The sequence below is a fragment of the Odocoileus virginianus genome, chromosome 17 (genome assembly GCF_023699985.2).
Source record: "Odocoileus virginianus isolate 20LAN1187 ecotype Illinois chromosome 17, Ovbor_1.2, whole genome shotgun sequence".
In the NCBI taxonomy this organism is placed as follows: domain Eukaryota; kingdom Metazoa; phylum Chordata; class Mammalia; order Artiodactyla; family Cervidae; genus Odocoileus; species Odocoileus virginianus.
In genome coordinates, this window is record NC_069690.1 from 11,031,165 (window position 1) to 11,057,018 (window position 25,854).

Genomic DNA, 25,854 nt, shown 5'->3' on the forward strand with positions numbered 1-25,854 from the left:
TTCTTTTCTTCATTTTATAGAAGCCAGCCTTGGATTTTGAAGCCGTTTCTTAAAGAGCTAGTTCCAGGCAGAGCTGAGACTAGAACCAAAGATCGGTACGTGACTAGTCACTATTCCTTCCACTGCCCCAAGCTTCAAAAACAAAACTGTTCCCAGGAACAATTATTTCCACTTTGATTATTTGCTTTAGTTTTTCTCTGACAGTTTTCAACAATATCCAGGGGAATACCACGAGCTCTGGTTCCGACTAGTTGCCCGGGTGAGGTCCCAGGCTGCTTTTTAATTGCTCACTGGGCTTTCACAATCAATGGAGAGAGGCTCTTTTGTTTGTTTCTAAGTTTATAGATGGCACCTATAAGCATAAGCCTCTCAGGCTCTTGGACACAATTTAAAATAGTGTGGCACTAACAGTTTGACGCTAATGTCACTAAGACAAATGGAATCCCCGGTTCAGACTTAAACAAATTCTAATACTGCCCCCAATATTGTCCCTCTGCCACCACAGTCTCAGGCAACAGACTACATAAACAGTCCAGCCTTGTATTAAAGATGTAGTAATAACGGTACAAAAGAGAAAAGTTGAGTCTTTTGGCCCAAAAGTCTCATGTAAATATGTGGTACCCTGGTATATCAACAGCAGGGAGAATTCCACCAATTCCTTCTCCAAATGCTTAGGAAAGACTTAAAGTCATGTCATGGACTTGGTGCTTGCAACAGAGAAAGCCAAGGCGAGGTTGCAGCTGATACAGAGATTTATTCAAAGCAGCAATGTGTCATCAGAAAAAACTCTCCCAACAGCTTCTCTACTCCTGTTTACAGTTTCTTCATCTGCAAGTGGGGCAATCATTTTTTCCTTAATTGTACTGAGCTAAAATTTTCCACACTGTTAACTTGAATTTCATCTTCTAACATCCTATAAATATTAGAAAGAAGAATGAGGGGAATATTTAAATCAAGAGGAGAGAGATGTGACTGAGCACTTTTGTGATGGGAAATCAACTCTTTTCCCTACATTCTTAATCTCTCTAATTTACTTTTGATTCTATATAGGCAGTAGATGTTCACTAGACGAGAGCTGAAATAAGGCACAGACTTCCTCTTTTCTAATTAAAAAGCCAATCTTAATTATCTTAGTTTGAATATTTACTGTTCCAAGTATAAATAGTGTCACAGTAAAATTACTGACCTCCTTTTCCCCCCTCTAAGGGACTCTGTTCACAGGTCAGGGCTAAGCCTTCTTTTAATTTCACCCTCATCCCTAATCCTCTTACTGATTCCACAAAGGCTTTGAATACCCAAGGTACAAGTATGCCTGGAGTTTTCGTCACCTTATAATCACAAAGACTATCTGGAACTCTATTAAATGAAAACCATATCATTTATTCAAAGAAATAGCTCAACATTTCAAAAGAACTTTATAGCCTTTATATTTGGGAATTATTTTAGGAAATAATTTGAACATATTCCTGCCCAAAAAGGTATGACAAATTTTTATAAAGGGAAACAAATTATTTTTTGTTTTTTTTTTTTTTTTTTTTTGGTCTTTTGGCCATCCTGCATGGCATGTGGGGTCATATTCCCTGATCTGGGATTGAACCTGTGCCCACTGCAGTGGAAACAGGGAGTATTAACCACTGGACCACCAGGGAAGTCCCTTAAATTCTTTTTACAGAGGCAGAGAAGAATGGCGAGGTAGGAAACATGACTTGTTGAAGGCTTCCGCAAGAGTTCAAGATCATGACTATAACACCATGGCATCTATCACTCTGTTCTAGTTATAAAATCATGGAGCTAAGTGACCTCACCACAGCAGATTGAAACAGTGTTTCTTATAAATCCCTTTGCTCTTACCACCAGCATCCCTTGTGACTCTGATGACTTTAAGATACAATAACGAAATCTGTCTGCCTCAGATTGGAATGGCAACTATAGATTCATGAAATATAGCCCCTAGGAATATAGTTCCCCCAGTGCATCAGAGAAATCTCTGTAAGATAAAAGCATGCCTCTATAAGAATCTCTCTCCAGCAGAGATTTGACTGCTAAAATAATATCCTTGTTGTTTACCCAGTCATACTTTTCTGATAGGTATAATTTTTTTTAAGGTCTGACTCACCAAATGCCAAATACACAAAGTAGGCACAATTGATCATTATAAAATCAATAAAATCAAACCAGTTTGGATTTTCTTCAAGCAAATAAATTATTTAGATATCTGCAAGAACTGGGTGCTGAAAGCCTGAGTTAATTAAGTGCTTAAAAATTATTTAGATGACTCCAGTTGCACAAAAAAGAACATTTCTCTTGAGTCAAAAACAGCAACAAATACCAGATCTGCAACTTTGTCCCTATTTAGTAGAGTATGTGATGTAGCACCAATATGTATCAAAGCCTGCTCTGAAGAAGAAGAACTTGTTTCACTTCTCTGTCAGTTTCCCTTCCCCTTCTGTCATCTGCTCAGGAATGTACACCCAAGCTGCTCTCACCACTTCTAATAAATTTTCTCTATAAAATGTTTACTTTAGTAGAGTTTGACAAAGATGTCTGCTCTTCATACAAGTGGGGCATAAGTTTGTCTTTAAATCTCAGTTGCCTTGAGTTCTTTCTTGGTAAACACCAATTTCCATAGTAAAACTACAAATGAGGACAAACAAACTTAGGATGAACCATATCTTTCTAGGCTCTTTGTGTGGATGAGTCACAAGCAATTAGAGTTGTTATTAAGTTACCAACAAGTACAGCCTGCACATCTTGGAACAAGAACTTCAGCAGCCAATGTGGGAGACAAAGTTTGAACAGGACGCTGACACTATTTCTACCTTTTCCCCCCTTTCAGCCCTGCACCTTTACCGAAAGAAGGACACATGTTATAAAGGACAAACAATAGGAAGAAATTCTTAGACACCTAATCAAAAGAAAAGTACAAAGGGGAAAAAGTAAGTAATCCATGCCATGTGTTGTCTAGAAATACTGTCTGATTCAGACGCTGATGTTGATGAGTTGGATAGGAGAAACAGAGCAGCTCCTTCAGATCTCATTTTCCTGGGTAGCCTGTGTGTATAGGTAAATCTATGAAGTCCATTTCCAGAATGGCATTCTCCTTAGTCAAGAAGGGAAACTCTGACAATTAACTTCAAAATCTGAGGCAGGGTAGTATTTTTTTCAGTCTCCAAAGATCAGCGGAAACATGTCATGGGAAGTAACATCTACATATAAAGCAATTATAGATCTGCTGAGTCTAAAATATACATAGAGAGAGAGCAAGAAGCTGGTTCACAGGTACCTAAAGGTATGGAATTTGTACTATGCCTAAATCATCAAAGTTAATAAGTGAAAAACTTCTGGTTTAGGTTAATACACTTCTATGTGAAGGAGTGAAGCACAAATGTACTACCTAGTTAAGAATTTTTTTAAGAATTTGCTAGCTAGAGTGGCACAATGCTCTGCTGATTTTAGTTTCAGTAGAATAACACTGCGAGATACACAGATACTGAAAACAGAACATACAGACCCAAGGTTTAAATAATATTTTCACTTTGAAAACTGTCACAGCCATCAGAAGATTTGATATCAAATTATATTTTTAAATTCTATTCCTTTGAAAAGTAATTTGATGAAAAATAATTACACCACCACTAGTTGAGACAGAGCAAGAGCTGTCACTATAATAAAGGGATAGCTACAAAGTTTGCCACAGGAACAATTAAAAAGATAATATGTTTAGCTGTATAAACTGTTTAAAGGTAAGACACAAAGCAATGAGCCCGGATAAGAGGAGGCGCCACACTGGTCATACCTCTCTAAGCAAAGGCAATCAAAGCTGCAGATTAGCATCTTCATAACAAGCAACTGACTCCAAGGCATGGGTCATAATCAGAGACGTATTTCCGGGTTCAAGAGCAACTAGACTCTTTTTAATAGAAGAATCTAAAACAGAATTTCCCTATAAACCTCTTTTCATAAAGAACCCAAATCAGAGTTTGAGATTAGCAGATGCAAACTATTATATATAGAATAGATAAACAACAGTCCTACTGCAAAGCACAGGGCACTGCAGTCAATATCCTGTGATAAAGCATAATGGGAAAGAATATGAAAAAGAAAATAAATGTACAACTGAGTCACTTTGCTGGATAGCAGAAATTAACACTACACTGTAAATCAACTGTACTTCAATAAAATAAATTTTTAAAAAAGAACCCAAAACATTTATGCTTTATCTTGTTAAATCAATAGAAAAGTAACACTGTTACAACAGTGGTCCCACTAGACGAAACAGATGAAGTTTTGCCAACAAAATATTATTCACCCACTTAAAAACCGTGATCAACGAAAGAGATCCAGACCACTGGAGAGGCAGAGAATAACTCATAGAAGTCTAATTCCTCATCTACGGTGTTTCTTTAGCTCAGCTAGAGAAAGCACACACATTTCATTGCTCTGGCTGTCATTCTGAAAGGGGCTAATGATTTTCTGCAATGAAAACAGGCTGAGAAAAATAATGGAACTTAGTCACTAAGAAGTCCTTCTCTACTTAAAAAGACAAGTCAAGCAGAGGCTCAGAGTTGGAGAACAATACCTGAGAAACTGCCATATGTTTCACTGATAGAAACCTAAGTGGTGATAAATCAAAGATGTAAGATCTATTCCTTACTCAAACATCAACAGGAAACTCTTCTTGCAGCAGAGTTAAACAAAATTATGGATTCAACAGTTGATTGAAGTTCCTCTCTGTGGCATGAGAGAACTTTATAAAGAGCTAAAATTGAGATAGTGCTATATGATATATACAGTCTTTCCCCAGACTATAGCATTGAATATGGCACATTTAATAATACACATGGTACCTGCTTTAGTGACGTGCATTGCATCTGACCAATGGCCAGTTACTTGACTCTAAGACATTAATAATATGGCAGTTGAATAATATATAAAAAAATAACCCAATCAACAAAGCCTGCTACTGTAATCTTGAATAAAACACTTCAGGTTAAAATATATCATTTCCAGGATTCACAGTTGTAAATGATAATTCCATATGAACAGGATCTGTTAAGCATCCTCAGACCGAAACTATCAAAAAGATTTATTAGGTCACCTATCTCAATAACTCTTGCAGTGCAAGTCTAGGGACCTTAGATATTGCTGTGCTTGATTCCAGGGGACAACCCTGGTTGCCAAGTTAAAGCTGAGCAACAAGTATGAGTCCTCCAAAATACAAGTTTACACTAAGAATGAAAGCACAGCCCTCAACATGGACCATGTGCTCAGACACAAAGTGCAAGCCACTGACAAACAGCTCAGAAAGCCAAGAAAAAGTACAAAACCCATTAGCTTTCAAACTTCGAAACATCCAGAGACAGAATCAGAAACAGAAGCTTTGCTCTTTTAAAAGTGGTCTTCACAAACCAGTTTTGTGTTTGTTTCCATTTTCTTTCACAGTTTAAGCCTCAATCAGATCAGCTGTCTCCAGGGATTTTGAAACTGCTATAGATTAAAATCCTCTCTGACTCAACTGTTTGACTAATGCCGGGTGTTTAATAATTCTACTTGTAAGAGACTTTTTTTTGATGAAACCCTGCTGTATGCTAGTTTCAGATGCACCACAGCTGCGCCATATAGAAAGTATCACTGTCCTTACTTTTGTTATCACTGCATTTAGAGATGAGAAAATGTATCATGGAAAACAGTTCTGTTAAAGATGGGGCTGAAAACAATTTTACAATATTAATTTAGCAACTACCACCTATAGAAGCAAAGACCTATTTCCAGGTACCAACGATACATATTCGTGGCGTGGTTTCAAGGATAGGAAGTTAATAACTGTGATAGACAGAGTTAAGTTAATGAATTTCTAAACTTCATGCTTTCAATAATAAAGCCATTTAAGCTATAGCATTTGGACTCTCTGCTTCCACAGATCAGGCACTTTGATACTCAACAGGTTGAGTAAATTGAATCCATATATTGTATTTACGTTCTCTGTCAAGGTTGCTTCTCCACATTTGAGAGATCAAAGGCTAAAACAGTCATCAACCCTGTAGCCTTCAATACTGTGTTCATTACATTTAATCAAGTGCCAACTCCATGGTATCATTCACCAACCTTAACAATATTTAAATGCATGGAGTTGTTTGGCAGCAAATGTAGGCACAGTATTGTTTTAATACACAGACACGCACACAACTCCCCACATTCATGTGTACGCACACTTGCTCGCTCACACGCAGCCATCCCTCCTCACTCTCCTTCCCCAAGAGAAGAGAAAGATGGCAAGAAATATACAGTAGCTACATTGTGCAAAAAAAGAAGTTAAAAAGGCATGGGGAAAAAAACCATTAAACATTTTGTACGTAGTCTTCTACCTGAGGCAGCATCGATCACGGTGGAAATTCCCCTTCGATCAGACACTGGACGGGATGACCCTGGCATGCTGACTGGGTCAGAGCGGACTGGCTGGATCCTGCAATGCAATTGAATTTAATTCACATATGTTACCAGCATCAAAACTGTCCCATGCTACAACAGACCCCAAATCAGCAATGCTGGAATAGCCCAGTCCATTAAAGAACCATTCACTCTAAAATAAGGCAAACGGGTGAACTTGCAGTCCCTAAGATTCTTTCAAAAGACTTAAAGCACAGCATTCTCTACACTCTGGACCCCTTCGTCTCGTTTTGTGGTTTTCAACAGCTTTTAAACAAGGGGTTGAAAAACGGATGTTCATTTACAAAGGGACAAATGAAATGCAATGAGAGAAGACACAAAGCACATTATGCCGAACCCTTTGGCATTTGAAAAGTATATGTGGAATTGAGACAAATGGTAGATAGGAAGCTATTTGCAAAGCAGAAATAGAGACACAGGTGAAGAGAACAAGTATATGGACACCAAGGTGGGAAAGGAGAAGACGGGTGAGTTGAGAGACAGGGACTGACATATGTACTATGTATAAAACAGATAACTAATGAGAACCTACTGCATAGCACAGGGAGCTGTGCTCCCTGTATACATATACATACATGTATACATATACATACATGTATATGTATGACTGAGCTGCTCTGCTGTGCGCCTGAAACCATCACAACTCTCTATTTTAGTTATACTCATATACAGAATAAAAGGTTAAAAAAAGGGAGATGAAGAGTTTTAAGAATCTTCAAACTCATGAATAGAATCGTTGCCTTCCTTAAAAGACATCAGTTGATAAAAAAATTTGAGTCACTCTCTTAAAATCCTTAAAGAAAATTATTTTACATATGGCAACAAGCATAGGATAACAAACCTAGACAGCATATTAAAAAGCAGACATCACTTTGCCGACAAAGGACCATACAAAGCTATAGTTTTTCCAGCAGTCATGTACCGATGTGAGAGATGGACCACAAAGAAGGCTGAGTGCCAAAGAATTGATGCTTTTGAACTGTGGTGTTGGAGAAGACTCTTGAAAGTCCCTTGGACTGCAAGGAGATCAAACCAGTCCATCCTAGAGGAAATCAGTCCTGAATATTCACTGGAAGGACGATGCTGAAGCTGAAACTCCAATACTTTGACCACCTGATGTGAAGAACCGACTCCTTGGAAAAGACCCTGATGCTGGGAAAGATTGAGGGCAGGAGGAGAAGGGGTAACAGAGGATGAGATGGTTGAATGGCATCACCGACTCAATGGACATGAGTCTGAGCAAACTTCAGGAGATAGTGAAGGACAGGGGAAGCCTGGCGTGCTGGAGTCCATGGGGTCACAAAGAGTCAGGTATGACTTAGTGACTGAACAACAAAATAGGATAACACAGCTGTGTTGGGATGTGGCTGCCAGGTGGTTAGCTAAAATCTCTACTACCTAACTGAGTTACCACGACAATATCACTAATTAGCATGTAAGAATCAATTAGAATGTCAGTGAAACTTCAATTTACTACATATGAGTTTAAGTTGCTTGGAAATGGTGAATCTATTAATGCTAAAAGTCTAGTTCCAGCTGTATTTCTGTACTATTCACTGAAGGATTTCTGTATCGCTAAAAGAGCTGAGAGGCCCAGGCAACTTAAAGGAATAAAGACTTACTATAATAGTCTAAGTGTGCATTTTTTGGCAATGCATTCATTCAATAAGTATTTGTTGAGTATTAGTAATGTGTCAGCAGTATTCTAGGAACAAGCAGAAACAAAACACAAAATGCAAAGTCTGTGTATAGATATATGGTATAGCACACGGGCATTCAAAACTGATGCAAAGGAAAACTAGTGTGAAAATGAATGAAATAGGTAATAAGAGCTCGGAAACAGGAAATGAGGGAATGAAAGCATGGTCCATAGCAGACTGTGAGGATCTTGTGGAGCTGGAACAGAAATTGGACCTCTATACAGTGTTAGGATGATGTATTTATATGCAAAGGAGCAAGAAGATCTCTTTAAACACAGAAGTAGAAAAAGCAAACCCTTGGATTTGCAGCCAAGCATGATAAATGCAGGTCATCTTGACGAGCATGATTTGGCTTATGCATAGGGTTTATAGAGGACACTGATGAAGATAAGAAGTTGGTAAGCACCATGGGACATTACAGAAGCCTGACATTTCAATTACGGGCTGTAGAAAAAGGGTCCTCACTGAAAGCACAGTAGGAATGTGTATGTGTTTGTTGTATGAAAGGCAGAAATAGGAGGGAGGTGAAAACTGCATTTGACCTAGCACTGGAAGTTGGAAATGCTGATATACTAATATTGATCACTGCTCTAGTGGTGTACTACCCAATAGCCCTTCTATACCAGCTTATTTTCTCAAACCAGTCATGGCGATCCCATCATCTCATGGTGAGATTAATTAGGTCTGTGATGAGTGGGTCTAAGCAAATGTGGGCCACTAAGAAAAGAGGAGGAGTTTACTTGATGTTTCTAGAAGAGATGTTTTCTGGGTCTTAATGAAAAACAAGCAGCTAGCCTGTTAGATATGCTCAGTGCATGCAAATTAAAGCTCCCTCCCAGTCTAAATAACTTATGTGGGCTAATAAATTTCCTATTATTAATTCAATTTATAGCACTGGAGTTTCTGAATCAACCACAGTTGTGGGTGGAGTGTGGTTTGGGCTAGAGATGAAAGAAGGCTGGCCAAGAACTGATGGATTGAAACTGGGCAACAGACACACAGGGGTTTAGTCTATTATTCTTCTTAATTTTACAAATTTTATATATGCTTAAAATGTTTCCATAATAAAAAAAAAGACAAAAATAAAAACAAACTGGTAGGGGTGATGAAAATGTCCCAGAATTAGGAGGATGCAGCAAAACATAGTGACTATATTACAACTACTGAACTGTACACTGTTTCATGTTATATTAATTACAAATCAATTAAAATAACATGATTAAAGTGTGAGGATCTAATGTATCACACAGTAACTATGGTTTTGATAATACTGAAGTTTGCCAAAAGAGTAGAAGTTAAATGTTCTCACACAGAAAGATCACAACATACATATATAAACTATATCAAACAATGGATGTATTAATTAACTAGATGAAAAAATAAAATGAAATGAAGTTGGTTTCCCAGGAGCTAACCTCGAATGGAAAACTAGGTTTTATATCTCAGTTTCTTTTACATTATCTATTTCTCAGGTCTATTCATAAATATTTCATTGACCTTTTTCTACATGTTAAATCTCTATTCCAAATAAGGAGCTGCTATGAGGTTAGCCAGGCTTCCCTGGTGCCTCAGTGGTAAACAATTCACCTGCTAATGCAGGAGACATGGATTCGATCCCTGTGTTGGGAAGATCCCCTGGAGAAGGAAATGGCAACCCACTCCAGTGTACTGGCCTGGCAAATCCCACGGACAGACGAGCTTGGCGGGCTGTTGCCCATGGGATCGCAAAAGAGTCAGACGTAACTGAGTGACGAGACATCGAGGTTAGCCATGCCTGGTCTCCTTATGGATGTGACAGCCAACAACATACCTGACAGCTACCATTTTGGTTAGGATACAGGAAGGCAGACTATCACAGCATCATATTAATTCTCAGTGATCTGGGGTACAGGAGAAGGCACTGAATGTGAAGGGTCAGTTGCACCAAAAAATCTAAACAAGACTTCGCAATTTAAAGGAGAAAGTAAAGTCAGCAGCCATAATGCCCCTGTGCATAAGCCGAAAGAATTGTAGAACCAGACATAAGGAGTCGGGATAAAGTGATGGTGCACAGATGTGAGGAGAATATCAAGAGTGGGATTTCTAATTGGATGCTGGGCGGGAAATGGTACTAAACAGGACACATAATTGAAACAATGTGAGATAAATCTGAATTTTTCATCAAAATTGTGTTCTCATGGGGTTAAGATCTTAACCAAGGGCCTATATGCTCAAAATTTTAAATATAAACTGCAAGCGAAATACAACAAAATTATAAACCTGGGACTAATATAAAGGTTTCTAATATTTATATATGCCCAACAAATAGGACATAAACAATTTAAAGATAAATACCGGGAGCTCTTTAGTATAAGAAAGAGGAAAAGTCCCTGAGGAAAATTCTAGAGGATTTCAGGAATAAAGCTGTCTGAAGAAGCAAGTTAGAGAGCTCTTAGACAAAGACCTGCGTCTGGAGTAAGGGCTAACCAAGAAAGCTAGAGGAGGTCAAAAACAAAGGAACAGGGACATCCCTGGTGGTTCAGCGGCTGGGGCTCTGCACTTCCAATGCAAAAGGCCTGGGTTCGATCCCTGTTCAGGGAACTAGATCCCGCATGCCACAGCTAGGAGTCTGCATGCTGCAAATAAAGATCCTGCATGCAGCAACTAAGACCCAGCAAAGCCAAATAAATAAAAAATTCTAAAAACTCAAAGGAACAGAGCCGGGTGCACAGAGCTAGAGATGTTCTCCAAAAAAAGGGACAGGATCTTATCAGAGCAGCAGGTGACAGTCATCAGAAAAAAAAAAGTGGGGGGAGGGGTGGTCGCTGAGAATCTAGTAAATAGTAAAGAGAATAAACATAGTTTTATAGGTTCATTTTATTACTATGTAAGTAACAGAATAACCTACAAAAACAGATGAATATGCACTGAGTCACTAAGCTGAGAACTGACTCTGCTTGACTTCCTGAAAATGGACCATACTTTATAATTGGTATCTGTGAAAAATGGTCCAGCATCCACCAAGTTGCCTCACCACTGAAGAAAAGTTCTACTTCTAGAAAGCTGAAGAAAATATAATAGACCCAAAAGAGCAAAAAAAAAAAAAAAAAAGTGGGAGCCTATGATACAGAGTGAAGTCAGAAAGAAAAACACCAATATAGTATACTAACACTTATATATGGAATTTAGAAAGACTGTAACGATAACCCTGAATGCAAGACAGCAAGAGAGACACAGATGTATTGTAAGAGAGACACAGATGTATTGTAAGAGAGACACAGATGTATAGAACAGTCTTTTGGACTCTGTGGGAGAGGGCGAGGGCGGGATGATATGGGAGAATGGCATTGAAACATGTAAATTATCACATGTGAAATGAATCGCCAGTCCAGGTTCGATGCGTGATACAGGGTGCTCGGGGCTGGTGCCCTGGGATGACCCAGAGGGATGGGATGGGGAGGGAGGTGGGAGGGGGATTCAGGATGGGGGACACATGTACACCCGTGGCTGATTCATGTCAATGTGTGGCAAAACCCACTACAATACTGTAAAGTAAAATAAATAAATTAATTAAAAAAAAGAATTTTAAAAAGGTAAAAAAAAGTGAAGAAATAAAAAAGGAAAGCAAACTCAAATAAAAAACTAAAATACTTGAAAAGGTATTAGAGGAGACATGTTCCATCACATGTGCGTGTGTGCTAAGTCGCTTCAGTCGTGTCTGACCCTCTGCAGCCCACAGGCTCCGCTGTCCATGGATTCTCTAGGCAAGAATACCTGGAGGAGACTACCCTTTCCTCCTCCAGGGAACATTTCCAGGAATCAAACCTAGGTCTCTTAAGTCTTCTGCATTCGCAGGTGGGTTCTTCACCACTAGCGCCACCTGGGAAGCATTACATGAGTTGTTCTTAAATAGGATGAGATGGTTGGATAGCATCACCAACTCAATGGATGTGAATTTGAGCAAACTCCTGGAGATAGTGAAAGACAGAGAAGTCTGGTATGCTGCAGTCCATGGGGTCGCAAAGATTTGGACACGACCTCGTGACTGAACAGAAAGAAGAAACTAGTCCTAATTCACCTCTACAACAGCTTTTGCCTTAACGAAGAATAAAAATTTGTTATATATTTGTATACTTACAGTATAAAAATTTGTTACTAATGTTGACAAAGAAGTAGAATAAAAATATATTCCCAACATACGATTGGAACACTTTTTTCAAACAATTTTTTAAAAAAGAAATTCAAGAAAAAGGTAAAAGGGCTATTTTAGATTCAGATAAACATATACTGTAGAAATTTTTCTGAAAAGAACACAAAGAAAGGAAATTATATTGCATTAGACTGGGCCCTTCATCATCTGTTGTACCCTGATATGTCAAGTCTTGGCATAACAAATTAAACTGCTAAGCAAACTTAAGTTGTCTTAGAAGTCAAGTTAAGTTGACTTAAGAATCAAGAAGTTCTCAATTACGTTTTAAAAAAAAAACCCTAAAAATAAAAAGCATGCTCTGTAAACTTTGTATAATGATTCTTACAAGTGAGGATCAAAGAATATGTATGATGAAAACACAGAGATAGAGGATAATCGGAAATACGAGAAAGGCAACACAAAATAGGATGGCTTTTAAAAGTGCACTGAATATTAGATCCAGGAAAGTACAACCTAGAACACAATTATTTATTGGAGGTGATGAGATCTCACGTAAGACCCCCAGTGATTAATAATGAGTCACAAGTTACAGTGCATGTGTTCTGCAATATGATACAGTGTGAAAGGGGGAAACATAAAGTTATCTAAGATGTTCACTACAAATGAACATATTAATCTGGCCAAATCACTCTCCAGTTCTTATTTCTTACCTGAGACTGTTGAGGTCAAGATCATCCGTATCAAAATCCGAAAGGGGCTGTGGAGTATCACTTGGACCATGAGACTGCAACACAGATGAACTGGATGATATGACTGTGGTCTGGCCTGAGGGATGGATGGTTTTGAACTGGAACTGTGGACCCATCCACAGACGTCTGTGGGGTCCGGTATGTGTTACAATTTCTACCTGGAACAGACCAGGAATCATGATTGAGGTGTATCATGACTTCCTTCTGAGAGCCTTTCATCATCCCCCCATCTCGTCTCTGAACACCCACCTTCTCCAAGAAGCCCATCTTAACCTAGTGGGAGAGGGAGAGGGTATCATCCACAAGCAGAAAGTTGTGACAACAGCATGTCTATAGACATGACATGACATGTCATGCATGACAACAGAATGTCTATAGACATTCACTACATCCGTCTACTGGTTTTTGTCACAATATAATAAAAATTCATTTAGTGTCTGTATGTGTATAAACCGGAGAACACACACACACACACACACACACACACACACACACACACACACACACCCATACACAACACAAAAATCACATGAATATAAAGGACCAGTTGCCTGCCTCAACACCTAGCACTGGCTACCTAAGGAGTACCTTTTTCACTCATTCTAGACAGTCCTTATCACTCTGTGGGCATGCAGTGAATATTACACTTGTCAATCCACATATTAAAAGTAATTCCTTCACTGAGGACTAAGCTCATAACAAATGCGAAGCTGTTCTTGAACTATCCAAGGAAAAGAAAAGGTCTGAAATAATTTAACACTCATAGCCAGTTTCTTTCCACAATTAAATATTATAATATTTACTATACTTCCCTCAAAATTCCCCCAAATTTACTTTTAAAGGAAGGCAGGATTACAAATTTTCTCTCAAACTAGATTTGTCTTCAAAATACCATTTCTTAACTACAGTGTTTCCTCAGCTCCCACTAATTTTGACATAGGTATTTTAAATGCTGCAGAACAGTAATACCAAAATGCTTTATGAATTTCATGCTCTATGGAAGAGGCAGGGAATGTTGCCAATATCAGACAAAGCAGAGAGGAGGACACGCGGTAAAACCTAAAAATAAACGTGATTTTATAAACAAGAGACTTGAATAAGAGACTAAATATGCAAACCTTTGGTGAGACACTATTTCTCAATGTCTTATAATTGCTACATTCATGTCTATATACACAGTTCATAGAACTGACTTCCCATGGGCCTTAATGTTGCCCTGAGTTCTTTTGTATTTAATCACATTTCTCTGATTGTGGTGATTAATTCTTAACAAAACACAACTGAAAAGGTTCACGGAGTGCAGCTCCGTGTTTGTAAAGTCCTAAAGGGCAAAAGCATCATGGTCTTGGAACAATATCCACATTCCCGCTAATCATGAGGAGAAAACGACTCAGATTTAGGACAGTGATTTCTCATTCAAGGAGTTGTATTCAGCAACATAAATGAGGCCACAGATAAAGCATGCTGTGTATTTTAAGCTCAAAACCATCAGTGTCACAGAGCCGAGAGGTAAACAGATGCCTGTGCAATTTCACTGAGGCGATGGCCAGATGTTCCTGCTCACCCTCCTGTTGTGTGCCGTACAAACATATTGTGTATACTTTCACACTGACAGCACACATTACCCCTTTTTCTAATTGAAAAGTTGAAGTGAAGGACAGTGGTTTCTCTGCCAGCATCCTTTTTAAAAAAACTTCATTGTGGTATCCTCAAGAAAGGATGAATCTCCATGTGCAACCTAAAGGAGTTTTTCCTGTGAGTATTTTCAGTGTGATGAAAAGTATGTCACCTAGAAACAATTTCATTTTCTGGTTTCCAGATTCCCTTTAGTATTTTGGGCTCTCCTCCCTGAGAAAGCAGTGAAACTGCACCCGGGCCCCTAGGAGGCACCTGTCTGCTGAAAAGCTGCGGGGATTTGGTAATTCGAGACCCGGTCATTAACTTCACCCAGTGATGTCAGACTTGAAACAGACATAACAGCATCTGTAATGAAGTCACTTGTAATCTCATCATTTTGAAATCTGCCTGAGTATCTTTTATTTCAAAGCCCTGGAGATGAAGACAGCTTCACCTGGCAAGGGGAGGAAAGGTCAGTGGAAGCTGTTACAGGACTGGTTTGGAGACCCTTGGAAGCCACGTTACAGGAGCTTAGGAAAGGAAAGCCAGGCTGGCACTTGTCAAATTAGGAGGCAGAACTTCCCTAATCAAAGTCTGGGCCCAGTCTTCAGAAAATCTTGCCTCCACAAAAGAAAGCCCAAAGATTATTGAATGGCTTCACCATTTTAACCAGGCCAGTTCTTATCTTAATCCAAACAGTCCATCTGAAATCTAGGGTTCTGGGGGATATAAATGGCTTGTTTGAAAGATATGCGTACTTTATGTTCTCTGCATGAAAGCTAATGTACACACACATATATGTATATGTGTGTGTATAAAATATATGTATATGTAGCCCTGCAGCAGTATTTCTGAGAAATTCTTAATATGGAAAGATGACCAATTCTTGATGACCCTAAAAATAATCCAAATTCTGCCCATTTTCCTCTAAGGAAAAAAATTTTTTTAATAAAAAGAGATAAATGGATCTCTGTTTTCTGTCACCTTAATAGACCCAATGTTTCACAGTCTCACCTGAGACAGCCACTCTTCATCTTCCTGTCCACTATGGTCAGAAGCTAAACTGTCATAGGACCCGTGCCGAGTAATGGGCCCAGGACTTCCAGGGGGAACCACTGAAGGAGAAAGAAAACATATTTAAACAACTTTAATCCATGCCGTGAAAAAACAAAATGAATACGGGCATAACCATCCTGGATACTGTGGTGATTTATAAGCTAAAATAAGACACTTAACACACAATTCAAATAATAATGAAGAAGAAAGATTAAATTTCTTAGGAGCAAGAAAAATCTCCAACTAGGAGCACACCTTAAAAAATACCTGTGGAGATCTAATCATTACATATATCATTGTTGAAAAAATAAACAATTAACTGCATCTTAACAGCACAAGTACATAAGAAGCAGTGACAATCCCACTGCCTGTGCACCAATGTAATTCCTATATCTCAGGACACTTCAATGCCTTCCACCTAACAAAGAAATTAGGTTGATGCACTTCTTATAATTTGGGAAGGGGTTTTAAAAACAAGTATCATATAAGAGTCTTTAAGAGTCTACTTAATAGTTTCACATAAATGGAAGGCACGAAAACATTTTAAATTTTAGTCAGGATGGCTGCTATCCAAAAGTCTACAAGCAATAAAATGCTGGAGAGGGTGTGGAGAAAAGGGAACCCTCTTACACTGTTGGTGGGAATGCAAACTAGTACAGCTGCTATGGAGAACAGTGTGGAAATTTCTTAAAAAACTGGAAATAGAACTGCCATATGACCCAGCAATCCCACTTCCGGGCATACACACCGAGGAAACCAGATCTGAAAGAGACACGTGCACCCCAATGTTCATCGCAGCACTGTTTATAATAGCCAGGACATGGAAGCAACCTAGATGCCCATGAGCAGACGAATGGATAAGGAAGCTGTAGTAAATATACACCATGGAATATTACTCAGCCATTAAAAAGAATTCATCTGAATCAGTTCTAATGAGATGGATGAAACTGGAGCCCATTGTACAGAGTGAAGTAAGCCAGAAAGATAAAGACCAATACAGTATACTAATGCATATATATGGAATTTAGAAAGATGGTAACGATAACCCTATATGCAAAACAGAAAAAGAGACACAGATGTACAGAACAGACTTTTGGACTCTGTGGGAGAAGGCGAGGGTGGGATGTTTCAAGAGAACAGCATCGAAACATGTATATCAAGGGTGAAACAGATCACCAGCCCAGGTTGGATGCATGAGACAAGTGCTCGGGCCTGGTGCACTGGGAAGACCCAGAGGGATCGGGTGGAGAGGGAGGTGGGAGGGGGGATCGGGATGGGAAACACATGTAACTCCATGGCTGATTCATGTCAATGTATGGCAAAAACCACTACAATATTGTAAAGTAATTAGCCTCCAACTAATAAAACTGAGAAAAAAAGACACCACTTTTAGTTCCTAAAACAATGATTTATCAAAAGAAATGTTTCTTTTCTTTTTTTTTTTTTAATGCTTCTATAGTTTCCCTAATTTTTAGGTCATAGGAGATAGGCTTAAAGCAGAAACAGCCTGCTTTTCATACACAGGACCATCTCTGCTTGGTGTCAGTCATTCAGTCGTGCCCAAGTCTTTGTGACTCCAGGACTGTGGCCCACCAGGCTCCTCTGTCCATGGAATTCTCCAGGCAAGAATACTGCAGTGGGTAGCCCTTCCCTTCTCCAAGAGATCTTCCTGACCCAGGGATTGAACCTGGGTCTCCCTCACTGCAGGAAGATTCTTTCTTAATAGTAAAGATGCCTAGGTTAGGAAGATCTCATGGAGAAGGGAATGGCTACCCACTCTAGTATTCTTGCCTGGAGTATTCCATGGACAGAGGAGCCTGACAGGCTACAGTCCATGGGGTCACAAAGACTTGGACATGACTGAGTGACTAATCTTTGCTTAGTCAAAGCATAAAATAATTCAGTAAACATTTATTGAGTTCCTACTATAAACCAAATATTATCCCAACAAAAACTTAGCCTCCTCTACTTAAAGTCCCATACTTTTTATTTGCTTATTTTTATTATAAAATAGGACTTTAATTTTTTAGAACAATTTTAGGTTCAAAACAAAATGGAAGAGAAGATACAGAGATTTCTCATACATTCTCTCCCTCATTAAACACTTTAATACTAAGAGAAATAAAGCAATAAAGTACTGAGGGGAAATAGAGAGAAAAGAGAACCAAAGAGGAAGGAAAGATTGTGAGTATTAAAGAAACCTGGAAGAAATAGAATAGAATGAGAGAAAGAAAATAATCTCAGAATCTCTACCACCCAGAGATATGTTTATATACTTCAATATGTATATTTTCCATAGGCTACATTTCTAAAATTGAAATCAGAGGATATGAACATATCTAAATTTCTTAGTGCATACTCCCAGAAAGATATATATATTTCCACAAGGAGTGACTCACAAGCCAATCTCACAACGCTCTTTCCAGAACAAGTATTTTGATGAACTAACTCAACAAAACAGGTGTAAGTGAAGTAGACAGAGCAGAATGTAGGGCAAGATTTAAAGAAGACATATTCACAAAAACCTTATCTTAGCTAGCTGGGAGGGGAGAAATGATACTTAACCCAGTCAATCACTCATCAGAGGGAGATAAATAGTATTAAAATATAAGATTTGCAATAGTTAAAACTATTAGCTGTGAGTTCTTCAAAATCCTAGTTCTACAGCTGAGAGGCAGGCTGGCAACTGGCACAAAATACAGTGACCACCAAAGCAAAACAATTTCCTAGGATTCTGAATATCATGAAGAAAAGAATATCATAATCAATTAATGTTGAAGCATCCTTTTAGATAAAAACTGATAAGTAAATTTATGTTTGCAAAAGGCTAGGTGTTTCCCAACCACTTGTAATTTTTTAATAAAGTTGAAATTCTTGATACAGAACAGAGCAAGAGTATGCCTCGAAACTGCCCTCTCCTTAAATACCAATCAAGAAGGCAGCTAAGGACACATAGATAGAGGTCAGCACAACCTTGGAACGCAGCTGAGGGCAGAGAAAATTTTAAAGAGGTGAATGAATAGGCCATGCATACATCTGAGAAGAAAATGTTACAGAAAATATCAATTAAGTGGGAACATGAAATGTTTCAGTCATGTCAGGAAGCCAGAGTGGTAGGTGCGGTGAGGCAAGCTGAGAGTGGAAGATGAATCAGGAAGGCAAAGAGGGAAGGGAGGGAGGGCCGGCAGATGGTTTAGGACTTTCGTTTTTTTAAATAAAGGGTAGACAGATAACTGGAAAAATTGGAAGAGAAGTGAGAAATTATACGCTTGTTACTAACTAGTACCTAATGTGATTTTTTCCCCAAGAGTTTGTAATATACTCAACATGTGCTGAGCCCAGCCTACTACCTGTTGCAGAATAAACGCTTTATAAATAAATGAATGAACGGAACTTTGGATTCTGGAATAAATAATGAAGGATACCAGGATGGTATGATACTTATTCACCCATCATCAAAATGGGGATAAACTTGGAATTTCCCTCGTGGTCCAGTGGTTAGGATTCTATGCTTTCACTACCAAGGGCCTAGGTTCAATTCCCGGTCAGGAAACTAAGATCCTGCAAGCTGCAAGGCACAGCAAAAAAATTTTTAAAAAGTGTGTGGAAGGGTAAATTTAAAAATAATCCAATGGCAGAGAATGGTGAGGAAGAGGATTATAAACATTAGTTTATAATATAATGAAAAAACATTAGTCGTGAGTTGATGACTGTTGAGAATGACAGGTGCATGGAGAGTCATTATACTGACACAATTTCTTTCTAATTTTGTGTATGTTTGAGATTTCCCACAGTGAAAAGTTTCTCAAGGAGGAAAAAAAAAAATCTCTTTCTCCTCCTCTCTTCCCACCCATCCTGTTTCCCAAAGGAACTGGTCAAAATACCAATCATATATCTATGAAACATTAAATCTGAATCCTAAATTACTAAATAGAGATTGTGAGAAGAGTTAGCATACTTTATGTTCACTAAAAAACTGTATTCCAATTAAGAATGCTTGGAAGCACTCAGAAGATTCACAATATAAAAATATGTGTGGTGGAAAAATATTTTTCAACATAAAGTAAATATCCTTTCCCTCTCCCTCACATTTCTTTACATTTAAAACTTTCCTCAATCAGGTAGGAAGAACACTCCATGATTACTAGCTGGTGGAAACAATGACATACCCAGTCACAAAAAAGACAGGAATTCAAAACCCTGACCCTGGGATAAGAAAGAGAGATTAAAAGTATGACATTTAAGAGCAAAGCTCCCATGGTGTCCAAGCAGCTATCAGGAAAGACATGCAGAAACTGGAACAAGAGTCTCACAAACAGAAAGGGGAAAAAAGAGGGTTCCCAAGGAAGGGTACAAGATGTCAGAAAGAGTTTTAGGGATGAACAACTGTGAAAAATCCTAATTTGATCCTTGGGTAGAGTTTCGCGAAGTAGCAGGAGATTCCACTTGGGAAGCAGCATGGAGATTCTGCCCTTCTACAGTAGAGAAGGTGTGCACATAGTGTGTTTTCACAGCTGAGCCTGTGACAACCTCTCCAAGTCCCCTGTGAATGTGGTGGTGGATATTTACTGTATATTCAAGGGTAATATGGACAAGGTCCAGGCAATTGTCAGGCTTTGAAAAGGCTTTGAAACAAGGATGGATGCTACAAAGACCTATGTGAACCAATGTGCTAACTAGTTGCTCAGGCATGTCCGACTCTTTGCAACTCCACGGACTGCACACTGCCAGGCTCCTATGATCATGGCATTCTCCAGGTAAGAATACTGAAGTGGATAGCCATTCCATTCTCCAGGGCATCTTCCTGACCCAGGGATTGAACCCAAATCTACTGCATTGCAGGCAAATTCTTTATCATCGGAGCCATCAGGGAAGCCCATGAACCAATACAACAGCCAACGATTAAATCTGGTAAGGAATTGGGACATCTCAGTGGTGAAAATAGAGGTAAAATATCTTTAGCAATCCCATCTCATATCTGTAAGCCCTACAGAATTTAGATGCAACTATGTAGGAGGTTATAATTGACTGAGATTAATTTTTCCATATTTGTTAGGATAGAGGTACAAAAGAGGACTAAAGAGAATTTATAGAAAAATAAAGTTACATATATTGCAACCCTGAGTTTAATGGACCAACATAACCAACTTCTAGCTAAAGAAAAATAGTATCTTTTCATTTACCAACTATTCTTAGGGTTTCCCAGATGGCTCAGTGGTAACAAACCTGCCTGCCAATGCAGGAGACACCAGTTTAATCCCTGGGTCAGGAAGATCCCCTGGAGGAGCAATCTGCAGTCCACTCCAGTATTCTTGCCTGGAGAGTCCCATGGACAGAGGAGCCTGGTGGGCACCATGGGGTCAGAAAGAGTAGGACATGACTGAGCACGCACAACACTGTTCTTAGACAGTTAATGATCTTGGGTTAGGAAAAGGGATACGGAATTTTGAAATAAAAATCTCTGTTATGCTCTATCCCCTACCTTTAATACAGTAATTTAAAACAAGTCTATCCATCTAACTATAAAGGTATACTGTCAATTTTTTATACAGAATACAACTCCAAAAGTACTGCCTGTACACACAGGCATTTGATAAATATAGATCAACAACCCAGGGCAAGCTGAGCAGATCATTATGAGGTAACTGTGAGCTAGACTTTGTTTATATTGTGTTTTCAGGAAAGCAGATCATGCTTCTAGTGAGTAAATAAAAGCTAAAAAAACCCACTAAGTGTATTTTAATGTCTTACAGTGATATATGAGTATGTGTATGTATGTGTATAATCCTATGAATATATTTATATTTTATATGTGTTTATGTGCAAAGCAAACAAAAAAAATCTTCAATGTTGACCTTTGCAAGTTAGTCTCGTTAAGCAAAACCTCCCAAAATTTCCAAGTCAGTAGAACAACTGAAGTAAAATTATGAACAGAAACAGTGAATGGTCCTTTGAAAATACCCCTACGCCTGAATGCCACATAACAAAATTCTCAATCTGAAAACAGAAAATGTCAATTCATAGTATACCTTCTCAAATCCATAAGTAGTTAGGGAGGGGATCAATGAGCATAGAATTTTTACAAATTACTCACATAAAACATAGTAAAGAGTTATTGTATTAACAGATATCTAAAATGACACTCTGAAATCTCATTTTTAACACTAGTTAATGGAGTACTTAAAGGTTAGGATATATAGGTTTGAGTCAAGCTTCCAAGAATGAGTTATTACCAGTCCTGAAGAAAGGTAGGACTCTCTTGACATTTCAGGCTGTTTTATCCAAAGTAATAACTGTATATCCTCAATTCCAAGGAATCAAATTCTTTCTAGAATACCCCAAAACTAACAGCTAGATCTCAATAACCTAAGTTCATCTGCAACAAATCTAGTCTTCCAGTTGAAAGACAGAAAGTACATTTTTATCATTAATATTAATACACTTTATATTAGAACAGGTAATTACTTTTCTTAAGTGTATTGGCCACAGTTTGGATACTCAGGAAAAAATTAGATCTCCTAACTACCAAGCTTACAACAGGCGACAAGAGGATCTAAATACTCTATTAAAAAATTGAAAGGAATAACTATTTGATCTCAGCACCATTCATCCTTAAAAGCAGTGAAAGGAAAAAGAGTTGACAATACATTTGAAAGTTAAAAGAGACTAACCACATACAGGTTATAAGCATCGTTTTTCTAAAAACTAACACAAGGCATACTGCTGCACAATGAGCCGTGCTTATTTATAAACTCAATGAAGGGACAATCTATCTGACTCTGTTACGTTCTTGTTCTAGTCTTTCCTGCATCTCTTGAACTCCCAGTAATAAATTCTCATAGCTTCAGAGGACACAGCTGCTAATCAAGCACAGGCTCCGCTGCTAGCGAACTCCAAGCTCCCAACTTTAGGAGATGCTAAAAAAAAAAAACTGCTATACTTCTTGAAATGAATCTCAATGCCACTGGAATCAGGGAGATCTACTTCTCAAGTAAGGGGGTGTGGGGTGGGGCTGACCCAAATGGCATCTACTTTTTTATCTGAGACGCAACTTTTGGCTTTAACTGCTGTTGCAAAGCCTAAAATAAGTTCATATGTTGAACAAACAGAACTAGAAAGAAACTTAGAGAGACTTTCAATATGAAGAAACAAAAATGGATCCCAAGGTTTTTATTTGGAAAAGTGTGAGTGTGAGCTGGGTCATACTGGCAGCTGAGTGGGCTGCAGAATAAAGTATTCTCCAGATTCAGGACCAGACTCAATTTTTCCTTGCCCCTACTCCTTAACACATCCTCACAAATCCTCTGCGAACAATAAAACCCTTACCATGCTGAAGTCTTTAGTGGAGACCTGAAAGGTGAATAATGTTGTGCCAGCATTATTCAGTCCTTCAGGTTATTTAGGGGAACAACATTCCTTTTTCTAGCAACAGAGAAATTTGTGAGTTAAATGACATCATGCTGCCTTGAATGAAACAGCTCAGGCTCAAAGTTCACCCAAAGGCCAACAGCGATAAACCCTCATCCAAGGACAAACTTCAATATACTTTTGGTACTTATTAGAAACAGCATTTATAGAGCAGCCATACAATAAGAGAATGCTCTTGACCAAACTCTGGTTCTGATCAGAAAGCACTCAGGATCTGAGGAAGAAATTCTGCTTGGAAAGGTAGTTTCTTAGCTCAGAAAATAATATTTGCCTTTTAAGAAGAAAGGCTCAAAGACCAGCAATCCAAAAGCAAAATGGACTAAGGCATTTCCTAATGAACAAGCAATTCACAGAAGAGAAAATACAACAGCCAACAAACACATATAAATAGTAGTAATCAGAGATTTGCAAAATTTTACAGGTTATGCTTTCATACTATCAAACTGGTAAAAATAAAACTCTGGACTTTTTAAAAATAATTTTTTAAAAAGGAGAAGGCTTTCAGGTCAAAAATAACACACCTAACTATCTCTATGGAAGCCTAGAAGTTTTCTAACTTATAAATGTTTCAATTTAAATGTAAAGGAATTTGCTGAATTTCACACACAGAACAATCAAGCAATAGCACGATATATTACTGGCTCTTCTGCTCATTAGGAGCCATATCTTGTACCAGTGCAACAACAGCTGAAGCACTACAACACATATAAAAGGGAACAGGTTTTACCTACGCCGTATATTAAACGGATCAATGATCTTCCTTGCACCCTGACCCTGCGGTACCATAGATGTTCCCTAATTAATTATTAAAGTTTTCTAACAGTCAGTCATTGTACATCTCTGGTTTCACTTTCCTTTTATTCCACACTCCCAGAAGAACAGTCACAGGCAATATATAATTAGAAAAATGACGTAGCCTCATTGCCTACGAGATGACAGATTTCACTGGGTAACTGACAACACAGGGTAGTCTCTGCCCCACCCTGCTCATCTCCCTTGCCACCCCCAAGGCATCAGATAATATTCCCAACAGAAGACACAAACTAAGGAGCTTTCATCTGCTTATTCATGCTACCATAATGGTCCACTGCCATTTTGCATCTGGAGAAGCTATACCTGGGGGTAGTCTGGAAGGGTTCACAGTTTAGTTTTGCTCCTCCATGTAACTCTAAATGTCATAAAAATGGATAGGTAGAATAAAACATAATGGCTTCATGCTATCAGCAAGATAAGCTACTCCACTGAAAAGTTCAAACTGTCCCAGCACACTTCTGAGAAATGAACAGGCTGCAACAATCCCTTCAAAACATTTGCAGTTAAGGTCACCTGGAAAGATACACACAATTTAATGTGTATTATGGCAACTCAATTCACAGTACAAGCACATTATATATACATTAAACCAGTAGCAGGATAACTAGAAAAGTCCACACTGGCTATTTTAAAGGAACATAGTGTGTCTGTATAATACCTTGCTTGTAGCTTACAGATAAGTTTGTCTTGCCGAGGGTTAGATAATCTACTCAGAAAAATAAGTCTAAAAACAACAAAACCAGTCTTATCAAAGCTCACCTTTACATAACAGTTGCCTCAGGGAAGAAAGGGATGACTCATTTTCCACTAAATATTCCTTAGCACCATTTAAATTGTGTATACTATGTACCAACTTAAAATCTGGTCATTATAAAAGTTGAGGAATAAGCACAATACAAGTAATATGGTTAGTGAAATCAACCTAACAAATCAAGAAAAGAAAACTAAGAAATCACAAGCACTTCAATGAATGATGGAAACCCAATGCATGAAACAAAAAGGTGAGTTTATAGCATTTCCCCCCACGTTTCCTTAGGCTTTGTGACATTTTCTTTAAAGGGGGAAATGGAAGTGGTTTTACATGCTCTTTCTCTCATACTCACTGTACACATCTTTGTTTATCAGCTTTTAGCAACTACTGAAGTACACATGGGCTTCCCTGGTGGCTCAGTGGTAAATATAAAGAATCTGCCCCCCAATGCAGGAGATGTGGGTCAGGAAGATTCCCTGGGGAAGAAAATGGTATCCCACCCCAGTATTCTTGCTTGGGAAATCCCATGGACAAAGGAGGCTGGTGGACTACAGTCCATGGGATTGCAAACAATCAGATACGATTTAGCAACTAAACAATCCAATCAAGTACACAAGGTAGTGTTGTGTTCTTACCGAGAGAAATGACTGTTTGCTGGTGCTAATTCTGTGCAGAATTATGAGTTGTAACCTCTTGATAATGGCAACTGTATTCTCACAGCTACCCCTGCCTGTATGTTAGATGCATTTCTTTCAGGAATAATCAGTTCTCAATTCAAACACTCTAAAATACAATATTCTCTATAAGAGACTAAGATGGGAGAGCTTATAAGCAAAGTATTGTGAACTGATGTCTTGGACAGTTAAAAAAATCACTGTTTTGGATTACTAAACTGCATTCAATAATCAATGTACACAAGTAGGCAACAGGCCAGGTATTGGAAATGGATTGTTCTCCATCTCACCTACAATGGCACAGTTGAAGAGCAATGAGTTTAATTACTCAGTCTAGCCTCCACAACAAAGGCCGACAAAACAAAAATAAAGGAGAGGGAGTTGTGGGACTTCCCTGGTAGTCTGGTAGCTAAGATTCCATGTTCCCAATGCAGGGGACCTGGGTTCAATCTCTGGTCAGGGAACTAGATCCTACATGCCACAAGTAAGA

At 38.5% G+C, this 25,854-nt stretch overlaps 1 protein-coding gene across 10 annotated transcripts in view; it reads right to left on the reverse strand.

The window, feature by feature from the left end:
* The window catches only part of BCAS3 (BCAS3 microtubule associated cell migration factor), a 581,826-nt gene that overhangs the window by 268,539 nt on the left and 287,433 nt on the right, over window positions 1–25,854 (reverse strand). For all 10 annotated transcript variants that reach the window (XM_070478583.1, XM_070478586.1, XM_070478587.1 and 7 more), the window contains 3 exons: window positions 15,657–15,757; window positions 12,987–13,183; window positions 6,366–6,463 (listed from right to left, as the gene is read on the reverse strand). In XM_070478583.1, the coding sequence (XP_070334684.1) occupies window positions 6,366–6,463; window positions 12,987–13,183; window positions 15,657–15,757 (396 nt within the window). The remainder of the gene's footprint in view (window positions 1–6,365; window positions 6,464–12,986; window positions 13,184–15,656; window positions 15,758–25,854) is intronic.